At 36.6% G+C, this 24382-nt stretch overlaps 1 protein-coding gene across 1 annotated transcript in view; it reads left to right on the forward strand.

Annotated features, from left to right (window-relative positions):
* The window catches only part of LOC122814492 (extracellular calcium-sensing receptor-like), a 210570-nt gene that overhangs the window by 94939 nt on the left and 91249 nt on the right, over positions 1–24382 (forward strand). The window contains exon 2 of the mRNA XM_044087067.1: positions 17988–18279. Within this exon, the coding sequence (XP_043943002.1) occupies positions 17988–18279 (292 nt within the window). The remainder of the gene's footprint in view (positions 1–17987; positions 18280–24382) is intronic.

Raw genomic sequence — 24382 nt, forward strand, 5'->3', positions numbered from 1 at the left:
ACTGTGGGTGACAGTCTTGATGGCCTTTTACAGCTGTTAGGCTTAAGTTTGTCTCAAATTCACATCACCATAATTTACTAATTTGAACGTTAAAAAGATCTACAGGTGGTTGGTTCATTCCCACCCTGAAATTGTTTTGTTGTGAAGTTCAGAATTTTGACGCAAATAAATTCCCCAGTGCTATCTGTAACAGAGAGCAATTACAATTCTGATGAGTTAGAAAACAGCAACACAGAAGCTATAAATAATGTTTGCGTGTATTTAAACTGATGCATTTTCAGTATACTAAATTTAAAACTCAGCCAGGGAATACACATGTAGGTACAGAACCCAGACTTTGAGGGAAGGATCCACTTATAAATACAGCAGCTCTGTGTAGCCTAAAGTCACAGAACACAGGCACCCCATTACTTATGACGTTCTCCTCTGCTGGAAATTTATAGGGCTACCTACTGTGTAGATTTCAATATATTTCTCAAATTTTATTTAAAAATATGCACCATTTAATGCATTCAAAATATGCTTGCATTCTTTTTTCTAAGCTTTCATGCTTTCTTTAGTCAGAGATTTTGCATTCATTAGAGAGCTGTTGCAAGCAATTGTGTAAAGAAATGGCATACCGTTTGAAATTCTCATATCTCTGTTAGCAAGATGTAATGAACACTGGGACTGATGAACATTAGTTCCAGCATTGACTTATTCATCTAGTACATTGTATAGTAAATACCATACTGATAAACACACAAGTTAGTTCAGAAATGAAAATGTTCACATCTGTCTGTTGTCTGAGCCTCTGTGCTCTTCTTAATATTGTCTATGCAGTCTGTAAGTTAGACCAATTAATTGTCAGGGGCTACTCAAAGAAGGGAGCCATCATACTTGGAGCAACATTTCCAGTTCACTACATGACCACTGGTACTTCTGAAGTGAACTTTGCTGAAAGACCTCCCAACACCCCCTGTGAAAGGTAAAGTTGGCAAAACAGGTTTGAAGTTTTCATGGTATGAGTAATGAATTTAGTATGACAATCAGCACAATTTCCTTTTGCAAATAGAACGTCTGGAAATTTTTCCAGACTACTTGATAATATTCTTACTTTTTCAAACCAAAATCAGAATAATTGTTAATTTTCTGCTTGTGAGTGCGCATGTGTGTTCATATGTCTCTGTGTGTCTGTGTTTCTGCATGTGTGTGAAACAATCAATATATCTCTTCTGTTTTTCCTTTTGACTAGAAATCAGTTACTAAACATTGTGCTGAGATTTGACAGAGTAGTCAACTTCATGCATGCTATGCAGACAACAGCTTGACAGATACTAGAACACAACACAAATAAAGATTATACATTGGTAAACAGATCTCAGCCAATGAGAATTGATAACATGAAGGACATTTGTTGTGCAGCTATCTTGCATCGTGCATTGTTTTAGGTATAGTTATCTGTCTGTCTGACATGACATGCCTATGTTCTAAAGGACTAGTCGGTTTTCTGTGCATCTATATGTGAGATATGCTTACGTGAGTATATTTCTGTCTCTGGTCAATGATCTTTTTACAGCTGACTTCTATCTTTCTCTCTTTCCTCCCTTGCTTTAGGCCTTGAGCCTTGCAAATGAAAGACAAAATACACAAAATTATGAAAGAAGGAACGCGGTAGAGATGAATTTAATGCAATACAAATATAGCTTAAGTTAAAAGTTTAATAAAAGTGGCCAAGAAGTACATATTAGCCACAGCTAAAGCAATATTTACATATCTGTTAAATTTCCATTTAGATACAGGGTGCCAATTATTAGTCAGGTTTGAACAACTATTATTTCTAAAGATGTAAAGACAAGATAATTATTAAATGCTCAAGTTATAAGACAAATGATTTACTTGTTGTTGTTGTTGTGCCTTTTGGCTTATGTTAGGGGTTGCCACAGCAGAACTCCGGTCCGCCAATGTTTGGTAGTGGATTTTTATGTGCCGATTTACCAGCCCTGACGGACAACCGTTCACGCATACCTCCTCACAGACAAACGATTTACTAAAAAAAAAAAAAAAAAAAAAAGAAAGAAAACCAGAACTCATTTAATGTTTTGCAGACTAGGAAAAGATGCATTCAAACTTTTTACAGATTTTTTTAGAGAAGTCTGTTACTGTTGGACAGAAAAACAGCATCAAAAACATTCTGAAAGCAAACTGGACTACTATACTCGGTTTCAAATATGACACATTTGTATTCATTTTCTTTAATCACCAGTATAGTAGGGAAAAACACAATTTTTCTTGCAGGGAAAAAACAAAAATATCTGGAAATTATCCAATGCATCTTGTTAAAACTCAAAACAAACGATGGCTACAACTCTGGAATGTTAATGAATAAAGAATATTAGTCAACTATTCACTGTGAAACAGTTAGAAATTATATAACATAAACAACTGGCTGTTTCGCAAAAAGGTTCATACAAATACAAATCCTGATGTTATGACCTTTATCTGCTTGGGTCATAAAATATAATTCACAGCACAGCTGTTGCCTATAGAAAGTTTTACTTAAACTACTGTCCTCTATGTAATTACGGCTACCATCCATCACTATTTTCACAGGACAGTCTTATCTAGGGCAGCTATGTCTGGAGGAAAGAAAAAAGCACAAACAATTATAAATACCCTGATATTTTAACAGAAGAATATTTTCTAAAATTGTCTCTAAATATTGAACTAAACTATGACAGTATATGACACTATATCTTAATCCACTTAATATGATATAAAACTTTGGAAACAATATTCAGCAGTAAAAATTCATCATTACTGAAGTAGTCTCTTACTGTTTCAGGGTACAGCTTTTTACTGCAAATATCCTTTGCTTGCATCCACTGGTTAATAACAGTTGAAAAGATAGATGCTAGAAAACCGGATATAGTGGTCCAAGAAAAGAAGACAAAAGTAGCACTGATCATTGAAATCACCACACCCAGTGACTACAGTGTCTTGCGTACAGAGACATGAGGTCATAAAATATCAGGATTTGTAGGCAGAAATTAGAGCAGTGTTGAAGAAAGATACTCACACAGTTCCAATAGTAGTAGGAGCAATGGGTCTTATAAAAAAGAATTTACAATCGTATTTAGATATGATACCAATACATGTAATCCCATATGAATTGTAGAAGGAGTCATTACTGGTCACACTGCGGGTGCTGCAAAGAGCACTTCTGGCTGACTTTAAAGATTGAAACAATACTAATTTCATGAACGTTAATCATACTTTGGCTTCTGAATGGGATCCATTCTCATCATGATATTAGAAACCCAAAAGACTTGGAGAAATTAGAAAAGGGAAGTGACCAACATACTGTAAATGGGTGCGTCACCATGACCTCCTAGGAAACAATGTAAGCACAGTAATTATCCAAAGACCAAACAAGATATAAATTCTCTCCTGGTAGCTAAACAGCTTTGAAAGCGAAGTAAAATCCACAAAAAAACAGCTAGAAACTCAAAGTTCAAAAGTTTAATAACAATGAAGTATAGCAGCAAAATATTGTAGCAACTAAGCTTTTAATAAACTTTTTATACATTGCATCATAACAAAAAAGTTTCTCTCCATTTTTAAATAAAATACCAGCCAGTCAAATATATAATTAATCACGACAAGAAATGAAATTCATTAAATAATTATATAAGACCATGCACATACATAACTATATAGATACTATTGAAGATGCATATCTATATATATATAAATATTAATGTCAGCCCAGAATTAACAAACATAGAAGACACATTATATACAAAAATGCTAAAGGAATGGCAGGTCATGAAAATAACAAATCATAAAAAATCACGTTTTGTCTTTAAAATAAGCTTAATACTATTAGTGCTATTCAAACTTGGTGGTTTGTCCGTTCTAAAATAATGTATCCACCTACATTCCACCATTTCGGTTTTAGTCACTATATCTCCACCTCGCACATCATGGAAAATTCTCTGTAATACTCTAAATTTAAATTTATGCTCCTTACTACTACTTATAATGTTTTTACTCAATGCATTGGTTTCAGTTCCTCTCCGAGTATCAGAGAGGTGTGCTGCTATCCTTACCTTCAATTTCATATTATTCTTTCCTATGTAGAAACTTTCACATATGACACAATCTGCAAAATAGACCACGTTATCTGTGCAGCAGGTAGCAAATGCTTGAAATATGAAAGTTTCGTTAGTAATAGAATGTATACAATTTAAATCAGAATTAATTTCATTACAGTGCACACAATTGTAGCAGGGAACAGGGCCATTCTTTTTGATTGCCCTGTCATATTTCTGAGAAGATCTTATATATTTATAACACAGACACTGTTTTAAGTTTCTTTTTCATAAACAAGCATTCGTCTAGCCCCAACTATATTATTAATTTCAGGATTTGACTGTAATATAGCCCAATTTTTCCTGAATAATCTGTTTCACCAGATTAGTATGCCTTTTATACTTTGTAAAGTATCCAGTACTATAGTCCCTATTTAATTGGGTCCTAATATTACCATTATTAACATATAAATATGGTTTAGTTAAGTCATTCCTTTCATTAATTACCAACTCTTTAGCATTTTTAATACATTCATCTGTGGGAGAAAGACAGCATAGGATCATAGGCGGTTACTAGGCTGTTATCCCTAGGGCCTTTACAAGCCATGTTTTGCCCTTTTTCCCTCATGGACAGAGAGAAATAGCCTGTATTACTGGATGAATTTATGATCAGCATCAACTGCCCTTATCCAAAAGGGATACAGGTGAAACCCCCAGGGTGAATTTACACTTTCCCATCCAATTCTTCAAGTTACGCTTAAATAGGCTCATTCAGGAACTCTGTTCAACTTGAATTTGGAGTTTGTTCCAGAGGAGTGGCAGCCTTTCGGAAACATATCTGTGTCTTCAGCAAGTCCTGTTTATGTTGCAGGCCAGGTTAAGGTCTCTAGAGCAAGTGAGCCTTGGCCTATTAGATTTACAAATGTGCAGCATTTCCATTAAGACAGGGTCCGCGACTGCTCTGTAGACCAGGCATAAGTCACCACTAAGCAGTCTATATGATACAGAATATAGTGACAGTGCCTTCAGTCTGTCCATGTAGGTCATGTGATGAAGGCCTTGAATTTTCTTGGTGAGAAACATCTGAGGTCTCTTCAGCTGCTGCAGTTGTCTGGTGAGGTGCATACAGAAGGGAGCATTATGGGTCTGATGAGAGACAAGCACAGTGGAGTTATAACCTCCTTCATTTTGGATGCTGTTCCCTTACTTATGAGATGGACAATATAGAATACCTTCCTCACCACTGTGGACACAAGCTGATCAAAGTTAAGGCTGCTATCAACCTGTGTTCACAAGTCTATCACCACTGAGTTTGAACTTAAGGTGTATTGTTAATGTTGTAATTTTCTGGGAATTCACCTTTACTGAAGGGGATGATGATACATTTTTTTTCTGTTAAGTTTAAGTCTGTGGCTTTGGCACCAAGTATTTGTCTGTGTAAGTCCTTTTTGTAGTACAATGACATAATTTTGGGTTTCAATGATTGCACCCAGTTCGCAATCATCAGCAAACCTGGCAAGCCACAGGCCATCTATTTTCACCTAAACTTTTGAGGAATATATTCCAAACAGAAGTGAACCCAGCACAGATCCTTGTGGAACACCACTAGTAACAGATCTGCTGGCAGAGGTAGAATCCTCTACTTTGACTGTATGCATTCTGTCGGTAAATTAGTTGGCTACCCATCTAATAACATATGGGTTTATTCCCAGCTGGGTGGGGAGATAGTGTCAAAGGCCTTGGCTCAGTCAAGATAGGCAGTATGCATTGTTTTGCCTTCATTTAAGGCTTTGTTGACATTTTCAAAGAAGTCCTCTAGGTTTAACAAGCATTATCTGCCTTTAAGAAAACCAAATTGGATTGGGTCAAGAGTTTGAAGGTCTCCTATATTCTTGTTGATTAGGTTCATGATGATTCTTTTCATGGCCTTACAGATAAGTCTGGTTAGGCTTATGGGTCTATAATTCCCAGGGTACGTTGAGGTACCCCCTTTGTGCAAAGGGATCACAGTTGCAGTTTTCCATTTGGGTGAGACAAAGCCAGTACTTAGACTGTGACTGAAGAGTATACCCAATGATCCTGCCAGCTCCTGTTTTACACCATTTAATAAGCAGCCTGGGATGTTGTCCGATCCCATAGATGCTGTGTTTTGGGCCTTGGAGAGGGTGGTTATGACCTGCTCATTGAGATACTAGGTAGAGGACTGGTGACAGGTATATTTTGGGGTATGACTGGTGGGGACAGTGGAGTGAAGTTTTCACTGAACCTGTCTGCTAACAGGTTGGCAATTTTCGTAGGTTCCATATGCATGGTAATGTCTACTACTAATTCAGCGCAAATCTGAGCCTTCCCTGTAAGATTTTGGATGTAGTTATAGAATGCCTTGTGATTATCCTTAACCAGGGATGCTAATTTGGTTTTGTAGTCCTTTTTCTTATTCTATAAATTGGGCTCCCCAAACACTATGATGCAAAAATTATAGATTTCCATAAGCAAAACTAATATGTTTTTGTACAAGATCCTAAAAAGAATACTGGTGTATGCGTTACAGGCTGCTAGGGATAAAATCCTACATGTATTTTACAAGTCTTTAGAATGATTCATGGCATGTATTACAATATCTGTAGTTTTCTGTGTTTAGTTTGCAATATACAAATAAATCAGTCAGTACTTGATGGGAATACTTGACCTGTGAAAAGCTTACTTTATATAGCAGTACAGTGAACATTTAAAGAATGATTGGGCTATTTATGGAGTAAAATATCACTATATCAGTAATATATTCTAAGCCAATCTGAGAACAAAGAAGTTACCATATAACTAAAACCAAGGCTTTATACATGCTCTGTCAAGTTTTCATGTAAGACAAAGTTTGTAAACAATGCACTCTTGTTGCTAATCCTATCTAGGACTCATACATGATCTGTTTATTGCATGTTTGTACTTAATATCCAGCATTATGACTTAGTCTGTATTAGTAAATATCATTTTTCATTTACTTTCTTCTTTTTATAAGATTTTTGCAAATGTTTATTGAATGTTATACTTTCCTAAACCAATATCTTTTGAAATAGTGTAATTTCACCACTTTTGGAGACAAAAGTTAACTCTTTAGTTCTTATATATTTACATTTGCAAAACAAACAAACAAGCAAACAAAAACAAAACAGAATCTTTTTTTTTATTTTATTACAGTTGCTTGATTTTATTCCAGAAATTTGCGACTATGTTTATTTCTAATTATATTTGTAGTGCAGTACTTTTTTAATTATTTTGTCAGACTTAGTGCTGTTGCTGAAAAGAATAAGCTTTATCTCTTTTTTAACTTTTCTGTTTTTTGACAAGTGCAGCATTCTTAAGTACAGCTCTTTTAAACAACCAGCATGTTTTACAATTGTGTCAACAACATTTCTAATTTTATTATATTTGGCATTTCTGGACCCATAATTTGTTTTGTCTGATTGTCAGTCACAATACATTGTCATTCTTCCTTCTTCTCTTCTCTTGTCATTTCTCTTTCTGTCTTTCTTTATAATCCATTCATTTTCTCTCCTTCCTCCATGCTTATCTCATTCTGTTTATTTTTCATGTAAGTTAAGGTTTGTAAACAATGGCTCAGCATGTACAGATCACACTTTCTAAAACATGACTTTCTCTCACACTGACTTAAGTACAGTACTGATATTTGACTCCATGAGCATCTCAATCATTCTTTAAATGATCAGTACACTTTTATACAAAGCAAAGTTTTTATACGCCATCTATTCCCATGCATCAAGCATGGACTGATTTGTTTTTTTACTGCAAACCAAACTTAGAATACTGCAGATGATGTAATATATGCCATTATCTGAGAAACCCATTATAAATAGTATACATCTTAGATGTGTTCAATTAATAAAAAGGCATGTTCAGAGAGCTTCACAAATATAAATTAATATTAAGTCCAGTGGATATTACACAGTTTCCACCATTTTAAAATGGCATAAAAATAGAAACAATGTAACATAGAAAAAACAGCAGGTAATCAATTATTTCATAAAAGTAGTTTTCACTTGCTATCAAAATTACAGAACCAAAGTTGTAGGAGTGTTTATACGGGTCTATATCACATCGTCAAACTTGTATACGTTTGAAGGATGTAATATCGACCCCAAAAGTCCAAAACGCAAAAATAGCGAAGCCACGGCACATCGATTTTTTTTCCTAGGGAAAAAAATCGGTGGGCCATTTTTGGGGCTTTGCTATTTCCTCCACTGTGGTGTGATCTCGGAGTTCGTATATTTAAGTAGGGAGGTGTGGGGGGGCACCCCCCCACTTTAGTTTTAGTATAAGGTATATTTTTTTTTTTGTTAGGGAACAGCAATTTTTTTTTCCCTGGGAAAAAAAAAATCACTGTTTTGTGTGTGTTCGTTATTGTGCGGTTTCGGACTTTTGGATTCAATATTACATTGTTCGATCTTATACAAGTTCGATGATGTGATGTAGACCCGGTTTATACTGATATTATTTACTAAGTATAAGCAGCTTTACTGTTGTATATTGTACCAATGTCTGTAACTATTAGCTAAAGTTGTATTCATGCAGTTTCATAGCATACTGTCTGCCAAGAGGAAGCAATAATCAAATTATTCTTACCATGGAGGTAAAAAACAGTGATATGTTTTGGAACTTACTCCAAGATTATTCCTTCAACCATGCAAAATTTTAAAACAGTGTTTTTGCATCCCTCACACCCCATGCTAATTATTTATTCCAAGGCCAACATTCCACATTCCCCAGGAAAATGGCATATTCCCCATCCCTGAGAAATGTGTCAACCATCTATCTGGGTGACCAAAGTGTGCTGACAAAACATAGGGCAACTTAAACAAAAACTGACCAATGGCAGTGAATATATATATATATATATATATATATGTGTGTGTGTGTGTGTGTGTGTGTGTGTGTGTGTGTGTGTGTGTGTTCCTGAATGAAATGTGATCTAAAGGGTTAATATCTGAAAGGTTAAAAATACAAGTATACAGTTTCTGACCTGGCAGACAATATTTTTATCTTTTACCAAAAATTCACAAGCTCCTTTCTGCTACTCCTGGTCACCCCATTTTTTCACAAGGATTCACTAAAGAGACCCTTTTTGATGTTTCCCATGGTAAACCTGAAACCCCTTTTGTGGAACATGTTTGTAAGGTGCAAGAAAATTTCTCACATTAAAGATCATTCATAAAGAGGACAGACCCTTATTATATACATTGTTTGTCCAAGCATGATATACAAGCATTCCTCATGAAGCTGCACTTCGGGTCTGTATGCTGTTGTTTTTGAATATTCCAACCTGTATGATATATCATTTGATGAACTTTAGTTTCAGCTTTTAGAAATAGTACTTCACAAAACTCTTTTACTTCAACGACCAGTGCTGCATACAGTTGAGGATACTGCAATGGGTGTTAGTACCATGTCCATATAAACTGACCTGTTCATGAGTTTCTTTGAACATATTATTATCCATAATGCTGTTGTGAATCCCAGCTCCATCACATGGAAATGTGGAGACAGTTCCTTGTTGCCTTTTTGCTTCTGCTGATATATAATATTAAGAAAATATCTTCTTTTGCCATTTCAATTCTAACATGTATGGCTTTAAGTTTACTATGATTTACACTTTATTTTCAGTTCTTAACTAAAGTTCTTATATTATCATTAATTTGTTATAATTATTAAATCTACAGATGTTTTTGTTTTATTCTTGAGGATTGTAAAATTATTGTTCGCAAAATATTTTGTAATAACTTGGAGCTTTTCTCCTCTGGCCTCTGCTAGGCTTCTACTCAGTTGGACTTGCCCTGTAATCAAATGTTGATAAATAAATACATTTGTGGCTAACATTTTGAAGGTTTGGGGATGGGTCTGACAATGCCACACTATATAGAAACCCACTCAGTAGAAATTCCTTACTGTTAACCTCTAGCTGCCACCCAAGCAACATTAAAATAAATATTAAAACATTCCTAAGCAACAATTCTTGAGGCTCATGGACATTTTCAACCAGCAGGAACATTTTGAGAATGAAGCTCAAAAATTAGGGTACTGCTTTAAATATAAGAGGTACCATAATTTATGGGTCAAAGAGTCTATGCAGAAGACATGTGTATATGTGATAAATCTCTGAGAAACTCTACTTGGTTTAGAGGGAACTGTCGGTACAAAGGTACTTTAATTTAATTATTGTGAATCAAGGTTTTTGTTTATTTGGTAACTTAAAAAAATCTTCTTCTTACTAAGTAAAAAAACTGAAGAGATATAAAAAAGGATCTATGAATACACAACACTATAAAAAAACAAAAAAAAAAAAAAAACAAAACAGAGCACATATATAGAAAAAAAGAATATAAATTTGCTTATTTGCAGTTTTGGAAAAAAGGTAGATATTAGAGGTGGCCCCTGGGAGGGAGGAGGGTAGAGGGGAACAAAAATTATGGTGGCAGATGATAGAGAAGCCAAGAGAGGCTCCCATGCCTGAATGAATATATCTCACTTTTGCCACTAAACTAAAAAAAACTGCTGCCACACAAAAGAACTGAAAAGAACTATAATGCAAATGACCAGCAGATGGGGTGCGTGCCCTATTAAATAATTTCCACACTTCTTAATATTAATAATATAAGTACATTTGAATACATGAATATACATATAATATGATATATAAATTGTGCATAGGATAGGATTAACTAAGTTAAAGCCAAAAAGAAATAAAAATAATACATTTTTTTTTATAAGATTTTTGTTATAATAAAAAAATTTTATGTTTTTTTTTTTAACATATTTATGAGATTTTTAAGGAAGTGAAACTGATTTTGTTCTTTTTAAAACAAGTGTATTATGATTGGATAGATATATAATTAATATATATAGAAGACAGTCAGCGCCTGCAGGGAAGAAACTCTTGTATATCATGAGAGGAGTGTTAATGAAATGAATAGTATCTACACCATTAGTTCTTATGCAACCAATAGTTGTATGATAAGGGAATGGTTTAGTTAGCACTGACACTTTTTAACAAGAATTGTAGGTTCGGAGTGGAATGTCACTTGTTGAAAGGGAAAGGATATTAGGCAGCATATAGCCACTTAAAAAAAGAAATGTCGGTGACCATTGGGTGACTGAGGGGGAATAGAACTTCACAAGGGATGTTTCCCACATGCTGCTTGCACCTGTTGCAAGTCAGTTTGTCAAACCAAATATTTCACTTCTTAGAATCCAGGCAAGACTTTATCAGACTTTTTATTACATACAGTGCTGATTGGGTGTTCATGCGGGGCTTTCTACATGAGGCAGACATTGTGATCCTGGAAGCAAAGAATGGCATTGTATTTTAATGACACAAGATGTCCCACGTACTGTAGTTCCCATTTTAGACACACTTTGACCCATCTCACTGCTTTGTTTGCCTTTATTGGAATAGGAAGAGCCTTGTGTATGGTGCTTAGTATTATGCAATATTACAAGATTTTGCTAACTAAGGAGCAGATTTGAATTGTTTTTGCTCCTTCTGAGTATATTTTTTGGTTTTAGAGTTTGTACTGTTAATTGTTGCTTAGATCTCTGTTGAAAATGTTTTGTCCCACCTCCCCCTATTTTCTGCCATGTCTTCAGTTGGTATAACTGGTTTTTACAGCTTGTGTGTTATCTAACTCAAGGATCACTTGCATAAAATTAGACCTGTTAGTAACAGCTTGCATTTAATTGCTGGAACCTGTGTTCTGAGAGACTGCCTTCCAATCTATCTGCAAATATACAGAGCTGAGTATATATATATTTTTGGTTTTAGAGTTTGTACTGTAAATTGTTGCTTAGATCTCTGTTGAGTTGCTTAGATCTCTGTTGAAACTGTCTCCTTGTTCTGAAAGACTGCTTTCCAATCTATCTGCAAATATGCAGAACTGAGTATATTTTTTGGTTTTAGAGTTTGTTCTGTTAATTGTTGCTTAGATCTCTGTTGAAACTGTTTTGTTCCACCCATCCTCCCTGTTTTTGGCTTGTAGCTTAAATTTGGTGGCACTGGCTTTTGCAGTTGCCCACCCCACTGTAGATTTGATCTGGGACACTCCCCCAGTCCCATCTCTTTACCACATTCTACCTAATAAACTCTTTCTGCACTTGCTTTTAGTCCTTTTTAATTTAATTGCATTTTAAACTGTGTTTGGTCTAATATTGCTACATACTCAAGTATGCTGGCTTGCACTGCATGTGAATTGTTTTTACTACTGTTTTAGCTACTTTTCTGTAAAAAAAAAACAAAAAAACTCTAAGCCTGTTTCCTACCTTTCCTGTAACTAGTGTTCCAGATATAGATTTGCTGTATCCAGAACTGTATGTAAGCTTCTGAGCCCCCCAAGCCTTTCTGTGTTGGAGGGAAGCCTTCTAGCTTCTCAGTGGGAGTGCTAAGCACTAGGTAACCTATCTGCAACATAAGGAGTGGTTCTGGACCAGAAATTGTAGTTACTGGCCGTTTGAGCAATCTCTTCCATCTCTCTCAACTTTATGATTTGAAAGCCTGCATTTGCACTTGTTTCTGTCCTGTAACTCATCTAGTGCAGATACATATTAGTTTTAGCACTTAAATTTGTTTATTCATGCTCAGCACTTGTTCAGAACTTGTAAGCACTAAATAAGCTACTAATTACTATAGCACTCAACCTTCCTCATTACCTAGAGGAAAACAGTTTTGGTACTTACTTTCCTCACTTGCTTAGAGAAAAACAGCTCTTGTACTCACTTTCCTCAGTTATCTAGAGGATAATAGTTTTTTATTCAGGCATTTCCAAGGGTCAGCTCCCTGTGTTATCTCCTGTCTATCTGATGAATCTGAGCATCTTGAGGCAATGTAGAAATTGCCTCGTACACAGCAACACTCTCCTCCTACCACCCAACACTACAACCTGTGAGAGATGCTCTTATCTAGCCAAATTGGAGGTAAAGCTCTCTCCAACTAAGACTGAACTTGACAGTCATGAGGAGAAGGTAAACATTTATACCACACCACACTCATCACATAGTCTCACTAAATCTACACCACCAAAATCCACACATAGTAACACTAAAACATTTTCGCTCAATAATAATCTGTCTAAGCAACAGAGACCTCCAAAGCAGAAACGCAAGCAACCTCCATCCCCCAACACAACCCAAATGACACAAGGCCCACAGACTCAGTGTGCCACTCAACCACAGCCAATAAGGCAAAACAACGTACCCAACACACTAGTCATAGGTGACTCTGTTGTCTGGCATACTAATGTCCCACTCACCAGGCTAAACAAGGAGAAGGTTACTGTCAGCTGCCTGTCAGGTGCCAGGATCTGCCACATAACCCGTGCACTCAGGTCACTCCACAACAAGTACAAATATGACTCCGTCATTGTCCATATTGGTGTGAATGACCTGAGACGTACCTCCCTGAACTACATGAAAAGAGACATGAAAGAGTTATCTGATCTTGTAGCTCAGGTAGGTATGACCCTAGCCCTGAGTAGCATTCTGCCATTGCCCAGAATGATACCGCAGTACAAGGACAAAATGATTGACTTCAACAACTGGCTAAGCTTCTGGTGTCATTCTAAAGGGATCCAGTATCTGTCTGCTTAGGATGACATGGTCAACAGACCACGATGCTTTGCCGCAGATGGCCTGCACCTGTCACCCCTGGGATTCCGGATACTGGCTAAGGCTCTTGCTGCCCCTATAGTGCTTTTTTAGGCAAAGTTCAAATGACAAATTCACCACCGTAGCAGGAACAGGCAAGCAAAAACTGAGGTAATGCTACTCAATGCTAGAATTCTAAATCTCAAAATGCACTCACTCGAGGCACTCCTTAAAATGTAGAACATCAATATCTGTGCAGTGACTGAGACCTGGTTCAAGGCTCCAGAGAGCACCCCTGCACTACCAGGCTATAACACATACCACACGTTTCAGCCATGTAACTTGGACCGAAACACCAAAGGTGGAGGTGTGTTCATATTCATTAAGGATAGCCACTCCTCCAGGCTAGTTGCTCAACATAATGCATCCAAGGTTATCTAAGTGCAACTAACTCTGGACAAAACTGCAATCCAAATTGTAGCTTGCTACAGATCCCCCGCCATGCCCCAGGATTCCCACTCCTCTTTTCTTGATGTACTGGAAAATATTAGGGTTCAACCAAACACTCTAATAATGGGCGACTTCAACTACCCCACCATTAACTGGGAAAACTACTTGTGTACCAACTCCTTAGCTCAACGCTTTCTGGAATTCACAAACTCCAATGCCCTGGATCAACTTATCCACACACCCCCACCAGGGGCAACAATATCCTAGACCTAGTCATTACCAACATGAGTGACCGGTGTTCCACACCTGAAATCAACTCCTCGTTGGTCCGATCCAACCATGAGCTAATCACCCTTGATATCCACATCCCGCCCCCACCCCCATTAAGGAAACCACAGTAAAAAATTTCTCCAAAGCCAACTTCATGCTTCTTAAGACAGAAGTGGTGAACTTCATGACAATCATGCAGATGGACAACACAGTTAAGACTGCTGAATCCTACACAAATGCACTCTATAAGCACTTACATGAGTGCATGGATCGTGCTATCCCAAACAGAACCAAGACGCTATCCTCCAAAAAAAGGAAGCCAATCTGGTGGTCCCCTACCATAAGCAAACTGTTCAACAGAAGGAAGAAACTGTTGCAAAAGAGAGTAAAATGCCATGAGTGGAGGAGCTCCCTGGTCAGCCTCAGTAAGAAGCTGAGATCCCTTATAAGAACCTCCAAAGCTAGCTATGAAAACAAAATCGCCACTAATTCTAAGGACAACCAAAAATCATTCTATAGCTATGTCAAGAATCTCGATGGCAACACCCAGATCTGCTCTGAGTTATAGTACAACGGCATGAAAATTACAGAACCAACTGATATTGCCAACATCCTGGAAGATAGGTTCATTGCTAACTTTACCCCCCCTCACCCTTTAAAGGGCCCATATCTATACAGGAAGAATGCAGAGTCCCTGTAATCACAACTACGCAGGTAAAGCTGCACTCTCTAAAGCCAAAAACACAACATCCCTGGGACTGGACAACATCCCAGGCTGCATTTTACACAAACGTCAGAATGAACTGGCTCCCCACTTAAGCACCATGTTCAATAATAGACTCACATCAGGCTTTGTGCCCACTGAATGGTGCACAGCAACAGTTATCCCATTCCACAAAGGTGGAGCCACCACTGATCCCGGGAACTATCGACCTATTAGCCTGACGAGCCTGGTCTGCAAGGCCATGGAATGTATCATCATAGAACTCATTAACAAAGACATTGGTAACCTCCAAACTCTGGATCCCACCCAGTTCGGGTTTGTGAAAGGCAGATCATGCCTCCTGAACCTGATCGACTTCTTTGAGGCAGTCACCAAAGCCGTAGATGAGGGTAAGGTGGTTCACACAGCATATCTTGACCTCACCAAGGCTTTTGACACCATCCCCCATTCTGAAATTATAGCTAAACTCACTAAACTAGGTATAGATCCCTATGTCACAAGATGGGTTGCCAACTGGCTCACTGACAGAACCCACACTGTAAAGGCTGCAGACTCCAAATCTGACCTCAAAGCAGTGACAAGTGGAGTACCACAGGGTTCCGTCCTGGGACCTCTCCTGTTTGGTATCTACTTCTCTGAAGTACAGGCTAACACAGAAGGCTTCTGGCTAATGAAGTTCGCAGATGACTGCAAACTAGGAGCCATAGTCAAGTCCCCAAATTATGTGGAAATCCTACAGAAGGGCCTCGCTGAGACAGATGCCTGGTGTCAGAGCCATGGCCTCAAGCTCAATGCCAAAAAGTGCAGTGTCATCCCCTTTGGTAAAAACTCTGTACCCATGAATTACCACATAGGCAGCAATCTACTTAATACCTAATGTGTGATAAGAAACTTGGGATCAAGGTGAACAGTAGTCTCTCCTTTGAAAGTCACTTCACCACAGTAGTCAGGAAGTCCTTCTACATGGCACACCCCATCATAAAAAGGTTCTCATCCAGGAAAAAAAGAGGTCATTGTTCCTCTCTACTTGACACTCATTAGACCCATTATAGAGTACAATGCCCCTTTTGGAATGTATATCACAAGACATCTGTAGGAGCTGGAAAGCCACAGAAGTACCTCACAAAGAGGATTACTGGCCTCAAACAAATGCCCTACACTGACCGCCTCAAAAAACTCCAGCTTTACTCTGTAGCATATCACCTACTCTGCGGTGACCTCTGCCTAACATATAAAGCTATGTCAAACCCAGAGCTGTTGGACATGCTACACCTAAAGAAATCCCAATCCCTCCGAGCTACATGCTCTAGGGACCTAAACCTTGTCACCACAATAAACAGGACATGCTGGAGGGATAGATTCCTGTCCCAGAGACTTCCCATACTCTGGAACAGACTACCCATCTATGTCAAGCAAAGTTCTTCATTAGCACTCTTCAAGAAAAATCTTGATGAGTGGATAGGAAATAGGAAATACACCCTGGGAATCACTTCTGTGTCTCTGCTACACAGTGGCACAGGAAAATAACTTTCTTGGGTGGCATAAGCCAGGGAACCTTGTTGGCTAGGCTTACGTAGCCCCTTGGGCTGATAGCCTAGTACCTACCTATGAACCTATGAATGTCATAATATTTTATAAGTGAGTTTTGATTTTTCAGCTTTGCTAACTCTGAATTAGAATACGTAGCACTAATGTTTTTTTTTTTTTTTTTTAGGTATGCACCTTTAAGTATTACTTGCCACTCCATTAGAACCTAATGTTAATTATATCCATGCAACTTTTTCCTATTACAAAAGAAAAAATACTGTGAATGCCCACCAGATGGAATTGTTTATGATCTACTGTAAGTCCATGCACTGTGTATTTTTAATACCATGCCCAAATGAGAACTGGTATTCTTGTAAAAAAAGTTATAAGTACAATAGGATTCTTTAGCTTTGCCATCTCTAGATAAGAATGCTTAGCATTCATTTTTGCTCTTAGATATTCACTTAACACTATTGCTTGTGGATTCATTTGGACAATTAACATTTTCTTTCCTAGAATTTACTGTGAATGTTCAACAGATGGCGATATTGGTGCAGAACTATTTGTCTATGGATTACATGCATGTGATGAATGTTATTATGGGGCTTTAGCTGATGTACTTTTTGGATATTTATCAATTGCTTTATCACATGATTTCTTTAACAAAGTACATCCCTCATGGAAAATGATGCAGATTTACTTAAGCTGACCTTACATTTTTAATGTAAATAAGTAAAGGACACTCTTTCATTCTGCAGATGTTTTATTACTTGTGAGAAGAAGGTATTGTTTATTGAATAACTATGGGTCTTTCACTGATAAATTAAGTTGATTGTTTTTCTTTTTATACCCACCATAAAGTATGAGAAAGTATGGGTTATGTGGAATTTATTCGCATTCTATGATGTACGAGCCAACACAGAGCTGATGAGCTTAATTACTCGAGAAAAGGGTAAATCCTTTATAACTTGCACTTTATTATAATTAGACAATGAGCTAGTAGATACATTTTCTTCTTAATCTTATAGATAATGTTCATTATTTTAGGATTTACAATGATTACAGGACATGCCCTCATCACAGAAGTCACATAACTCACAAATGTATTATAAATTCATGTCTATGGTATAGGGCCATTACAGCTGTACATGTTTTATGAAGCACTTTGTTTAATTCAAAGGTATCCTTATATTTTTAATGAACACATTTTCACATTATCAGTGAGACAATGAGTTCTAGGCTGTGTGCATTTCTGTAATCAGATTAATCTCTTCTAATATGTACTTATCTTATTCTAGTTTTACGTTGCCATTGTACCAAATGGTTCAGGGAATGATATTCGCCATTGCAGAAATTAACAGGAACCCATATATTCTCCAGAATGTTACACTGGGTTTTGGAATTTATGACTCATGTGACACTGTGACCAGAGCTCTTGAGGGAACTTTGTGGTCAGTTTCTGGACAGATAGGGCCAGTTCCTAATTACAACTGCAAACCAGATTCACATGTGGCCATCATGATTGGGGATTCAAGATCTCAAGTTTCGATACCAATGGCAAGAGTATTGGGATTGTACAGATATCCACAGGTAATCTAATTATTATTCTTCAAGGGTCTGATAAGTCCTTATTTTAATTCCATTCATGATTAGGAAAGACAATGAGAAGGAGTCAGGTAATATACATGCAGGAAGCAGCAGTGGCGCAACAGGTAGCTCACTCACCTTTGGAGTAAAAGACTGTAGGTTCTATTCCCACAACAGGTATGTAAATTGCAGAGAGTGCAGTACAGCATAAGGGGGTGCTGCACTCCTTAATATGTCATCCTTCAGATGAGATGTTAAACCAAGGTTCTATCTACTTGAGTTGGTGGTAGCTCAGATGAATGTAAAAGATCCCACAGTACCAACTGAAAAGAATAGGGGTCCTTTAATCATATACAAAAATAACTCTTGTTTGCAAAATATTTACATATTTACAAATGTAGAAATATATAAATATGTCTGCACATATTCATAATTTCCCTATGCAATCATGATAAATTTTCATCCTTATTAGACCTCCACTCTTTTTTCCATAACCACCATCTGCTTTTACTTAATATTGTTGCTAAAATCCATTTACCATTAAGCATAATTTCATTTATTCTTTCATTCCATATAACCCATATAGCATAAAATATTTTTTGTCTGCTCTTAACATATTCTTTACTTGTATTCTTATAATATCCATATTTAATCATATCCATGTTTATTTTATCCACTTTTTATATCTTTAAAAAAGTCTTCTTTATATAGCATTCACAGAACTTTTTTACTTTTTTGCATTTCAAAAACATATCACATGTCACATAGTTTCTTCTTCTTGACATTTGTAATGTGTGCATGTACCTTGGAGCTTTTCTCTCCAGGCCTCCACTGAAAGTGGACATACATCCAGTCGAACCATCCCGGTTAACAAATCTAAAATAAAATAAATAAATAAATAAATAAACTTTCACTTTTCTTTTTATATGGCATATTTCTTTTTACTGGCAATTTATCTATTACCAATGTCCAAAAAAATCTTGAAATTCTACATTCTGATTACACCATTTGCTTCTTATTTTAGTAGCTTTAATTTTTTCATCTGTTAGATTTTACTATGGTTTTACATAATAACGTTTTATCATTACATAATTTATACAATACTTTTCTGTCTTTTTCTATATCATCAGTTTTTATTTCCCACAAAAATATTTTTTTTTTTTGGTAACATTTTATTTCTTCATTTATACAGTCTTTTTCTCTTTACTCCTTTTTATCATACCCCCAAATTTATTGTACTTATATTTATACAGTTTTGTTACTAATCTATCATCTTTTTCATTTATCCACTTTAACATTGTACAATTTTAATGAAGCAGCATATACCACTGGGTTAAGCATTCTTCTTCACTTACATACAAAACTCCTATTTTTACTGGGTTTAATCTAGAAATCCATATAAATGAAAACTATCTGCAACAGTTACTTTTCAGATGCTGTTAGCAACATAAATACACTTGATAAGTATGCTATTTTCCCATTAGTACTGAATTTATCAAATAAGTCTTTTCTCTGAAAGATAAATTATATGTTCTCCAGAAAAGACGTTTAATTTATTTCTTCTATTGTTTTTTTCCCATTGAATTCTACTTATATCTTCATTCCCAAAATTTATACTTAACACAAAAATTAATTTATTGTAAAATATATACCCCTGGTCTTTACTACATCACCTAAAACTTAACTCTTCTCTTTATTTAAAGCCATCCCTATCATCTGTAGAGACCTGTTTGTGTAAATCATTGCTTCTTTCATCCAAATTTTGTTTTTTGCGATTATTTTAATGTAATCTGCATATGTTAACAGAACTGAAATTCTTAGCCCTTCAGATGTTATATACCCCACTTCCTTCATTTTGTAATTTATTTCACATACTATCACATACATAACTAATGCAAAGAGTGTGCAACTCATTGGACATCACTGTCTTACATCACTTTTCATATGTACCTCTTGGCTTAACCAGCCATTTACAAGTATTTTTACTTTATTATTACTATATGCTGACATACATAATTTCCTAATTTTCTCACTTATATTATATTCTTTTGTTATTACCCATAATATTTCATGTCCAGTTGTGTTGAATGCCTTATTAAGGTCTCATCGTGATTTTCACTTCTTCTTTTCTGTTCATAATATCCACAATTTCTGTAACTATCATTAATAATTCTTGACATCCCTTCCCCTTTATACTGTATATACTATCTTTCATAATGTTTTCTATTTTAGTTTCAAATCTCTTTTGTATTATTTTCATAAAGATCTTTATAATCATTATTATTCAGTACTATTGGCGTCCAGTTTTTTAATTCACTTCTGTTTTCCTTCTTCCATATGAATTTAAATATTCTACTACATAATTCTTTATACATAAAACTTTCATTTAACCATTCATTCAAACTCTTTAAAAATATATATTTTTATGCCAGTCCCTTAAATTTGCATACATTTCATACCCTATTCCATCTGGGCTTGCATCTGAATCTATATTTACTTTCCTAATACTTTATTTAGCTCATTTATAGAAATCTCCTTTTCTGGTTCTTTATTTTCTTTTTCTGTTAACCCTTTTATTTTCCATGTTTTTCTCTGCTTTCTTTTTTTCTTTAAATATTTCTTGTACATATTGCACAACACTAGTCATAACCTGTTCCTTTGGAAATTTCTCTAGAGGTTGTATGGCATTGTATTGCTTATATTCTTGTTGACAGGGTTGCCTAGGATAAGCACAACCCATTTTTGCTTGATGCTTGAGGAGAAGATTTCCACACTTTAATAATATTCAAAAAGCATAAATACTCTGTTCTGCATGAAATCATGAGTTTTACTAGAAACTTTCTGAGTTGTGTTAACAAATGACACCATGCTTCACTGGAGATTTATAGGAGAATGTAAGAGTAGTATTGGGATTAAAGTAACACCTGGTACAGTGTCCTAGAATACAATTTTAAAACTTATCTTATTCCAGTTATCACTGTCACTTACCACACTAGGGTTACAGAATACAATTAGCTGTTTTGTCAGTGTGACAGGCAGTACGCTGCTATAGTGATCAGTGTTGCTACTTCACAGTGCTTTAGTATACCAGTTTTCAGTTAAAGTATTTTCTGTGCAGCATCTGTGATTCACTTTCCTGCCACATCGCAGTCATGCTGTAGGTGAATTGGTGATCTTTAAATTGTCTTTAGGTCTACATGATTTGCCTGTGTGCATTCCTCAGTGTAGTAAATGTCCTGTTCACGATTAGTTTCCTGCCTGTCACTCACTGAGTTCCAACATAGGCTCCAGCTACTAATTGTCCCTGAACTGTATAAAGCAGGTGGTAAGGGAATGAAGGAATGGAAGAATAAAAAAGAGTGCAATGCCAGTGTTTGTATGGAAGCTGGACAGGGACACCTAGGCTTATGAATGACCTAATTAAGCTGGTAAATTGGGTGGATATTTAGCAGTCGAGACTCATTGCCAAAAAACAAAACAGAAAAAAAAAGATTTGAGATTATGAACTTGGATAGGAGAAGTCAAGAAATCATATATGGTCGGGGCAAAGAAAAGCACATTTTTGCAGAGTGAAAAAAGGAAATGACCCAGATATTATGCACTGGTTTCACATACCTGAACCTTAAGTGTCTGTATAACATTTGTTTAAAGGAGAACAGCACCCAAAAGATGAATGAATCAATAAATCAATAAATAAAATATTACTAATGTTTCTGTATCAAGGTAAATGGCTGCCATTATTTTCTAACTTGTTATGCCCCAAATGATCCGAAAGGAGGTTGTCATGCAAGTATGATTTTGTTTTTCAGTCAATGACATCACCTTCCTGATGTCAAAAACTTGCAATTGCCTCTATCTACCTTCCTCCTGGTAATTCCAAAACTGAAGATAAACAAACTGTCAAAAAACAAACCAAAAGGTGTAAAACTCCAAAGGTTTATTAGGAAATGTAAAAGTAAAGCGCTTTTCGTCTCCCTTAGTAGGAAGACTTCTTCAGACAAAGGAAAAAATCATCAAACACAATTTAAAACCCAAAAAACGGGCATGTGTTACAAAATTGCAAACAGCTGCCTTAATTGAACCCACTGACATACCTTCACATTTAAAGTTGTATTGCATTAAAAGCAACAATCTGCCCATACTTGAAAACATGCTATCCTGGTTCTCCCACAACATACCATATGAGACACTTATCCTTGGTGATGTCAACATTAATTGGTCCAAACTCACAACTGACTCCCCCCAACTCAGTATCCACCTACACGGCTTTCACCAACTTATAAAATCTCCCACTCGCTTCCATAAAAATTCCACCTCCAGCTCCATCATAAACTGGATCCTTACCAATTCCCCCCACCAATACCATAATCCCACCACCTTACCTGACTCCCTCAGTGATCATCTCCCTACCACCATCTTAAGACACTACTCCCATATTCCTAAACCCCACCTTATCAAAGACTATCGAAAACTATCAACTTTCAATTCATCCCAGTTTAACTCCATTCTCCACCACATAGATTCATCCACCTTAAACACCTCCCCCTAAACGATGCTGTAAGCACTTTCACTAGCATCTTCATGAATATTCTAAACTCCTTAGCTCCCTCTAGGAAGATCAAAGTAAAACAAATCATGCTCCCTGGCTCTCCAAGGAGACTAGGTCCCTTATGAAGCAAAGAGATAGTGCTTGGAAAACCTGCACTAAAACTAAACAACCAACTCTTCTTCAGAAATACAGGCAACTGAGGAACCTTGCAAAAAACATACAGATAATGACAAGAAGTTATACTATAGCTCTACTCAGCTTAACAACAAATCCAATCCTGGAAAATTTTGGTCAACTCTCAACAACATCCTCTATCCTGGGAAGCCCTCTAATCCCTCCCTATACCCTAACTCTTCCTCTTAGTAAACAGCTACCCTCCTGAATAAACACTTTATCTCTTCCATCCAAAATCTGGTAACCTCTAAGCCAAACACTACTTCGACACCCACCCCTCCAAGTCCCACTAACACAACTTTGTTTTCTTTTGAGTCAGTTCCCATTACTTACATCAAATCTCTACTACTCAAGCTAAAACCTTGCTCTCCTTCCACTGACAATCTATCTCCTACATTCCTCAAACTTGCTGCTGACTCAATTGCCTATCCTACATCTATACTAATTAATCAATCTATTCTGGAATCAACTGTCCCCACCCTTTGGAAATCTTTCTTTACTATCCCTCTTCATGAAGGTGGAAACTCTACTGACCCCTCAAACTACTGACCCATTGCCATTCTGTCCCACCTTCAAGATGTTAGAAAAATGTATTCACTCGCACCTTTTCAATCACCTCCTCATACACCACTTACTTACCTCTACCCAACATGGATTTTGTCCTCACCACAGCACCACCACTGCTCTCCTCTCCTTCACTCATATCATTGCAGAGGCCCTAGACAGCAATAAACTCATTTCTTGTCTCTTTTTAGATCTCTCCAAAGCCTTTGATACTGTCTCTCATCCTCTACTACTATCCAAACTTGCAAATTTCCACCTATCCCCTCCGCACTTGCCTGGTTTAATAGTTACCTATCTGGCAGGGAACAATCTTGTCAAATGGCTGTCATCCTCTTCACCTTTCTTTCCCATCTCTACTGGTGTTCCCCAAGGCTCCATCTTGGGACCCCTTTTGTTAAAAATCTTTACCAATGATCTTTACACCTCATGCAAAAAATCCTCCCTTATTCAGTATGCCGATGACTCTACACTTATATCCATCTCAAATAACATTCCTGAACTATACTCCCTGACCCAACAAGCCCTATCCACAGAATAATAGCTCTCTCACAACCTACTGATCCTAAATCCCAAAAAGACCAAACTCCTACTTTTCTTTCCATATTCTCTTTCTCATCACAAAACCTCCTTTTTTATTACATCTTCTAACAACTATCCAACCTGACACCCACACAAAACTCATCAGGGTCATTATCGATGACAAACTAAAGTTCAACCTACACATACTCCAGTCTATATAAAAAAAAAAAAAAATCCTCCTCCCCTCCCTCTTATCAATTCTTACCAATATCCAGGCCTCCACTCTAAACAAACTCCAAC

This window comes from Protopterus annectens, chromosome 10.part0 (genome assembly GCF_019279795.1).
Source record: "Protopterus annectens isolate FY-2018-M chromosome 10.part0, PAN1.0, whole genome shotgun sequence".
Classification (NCBI taxonomy): Eukaryota; Metazoa; Chordata; order Ceratodontiformes; family Protopteridae; genus Protopterus; species Protopterus annectens.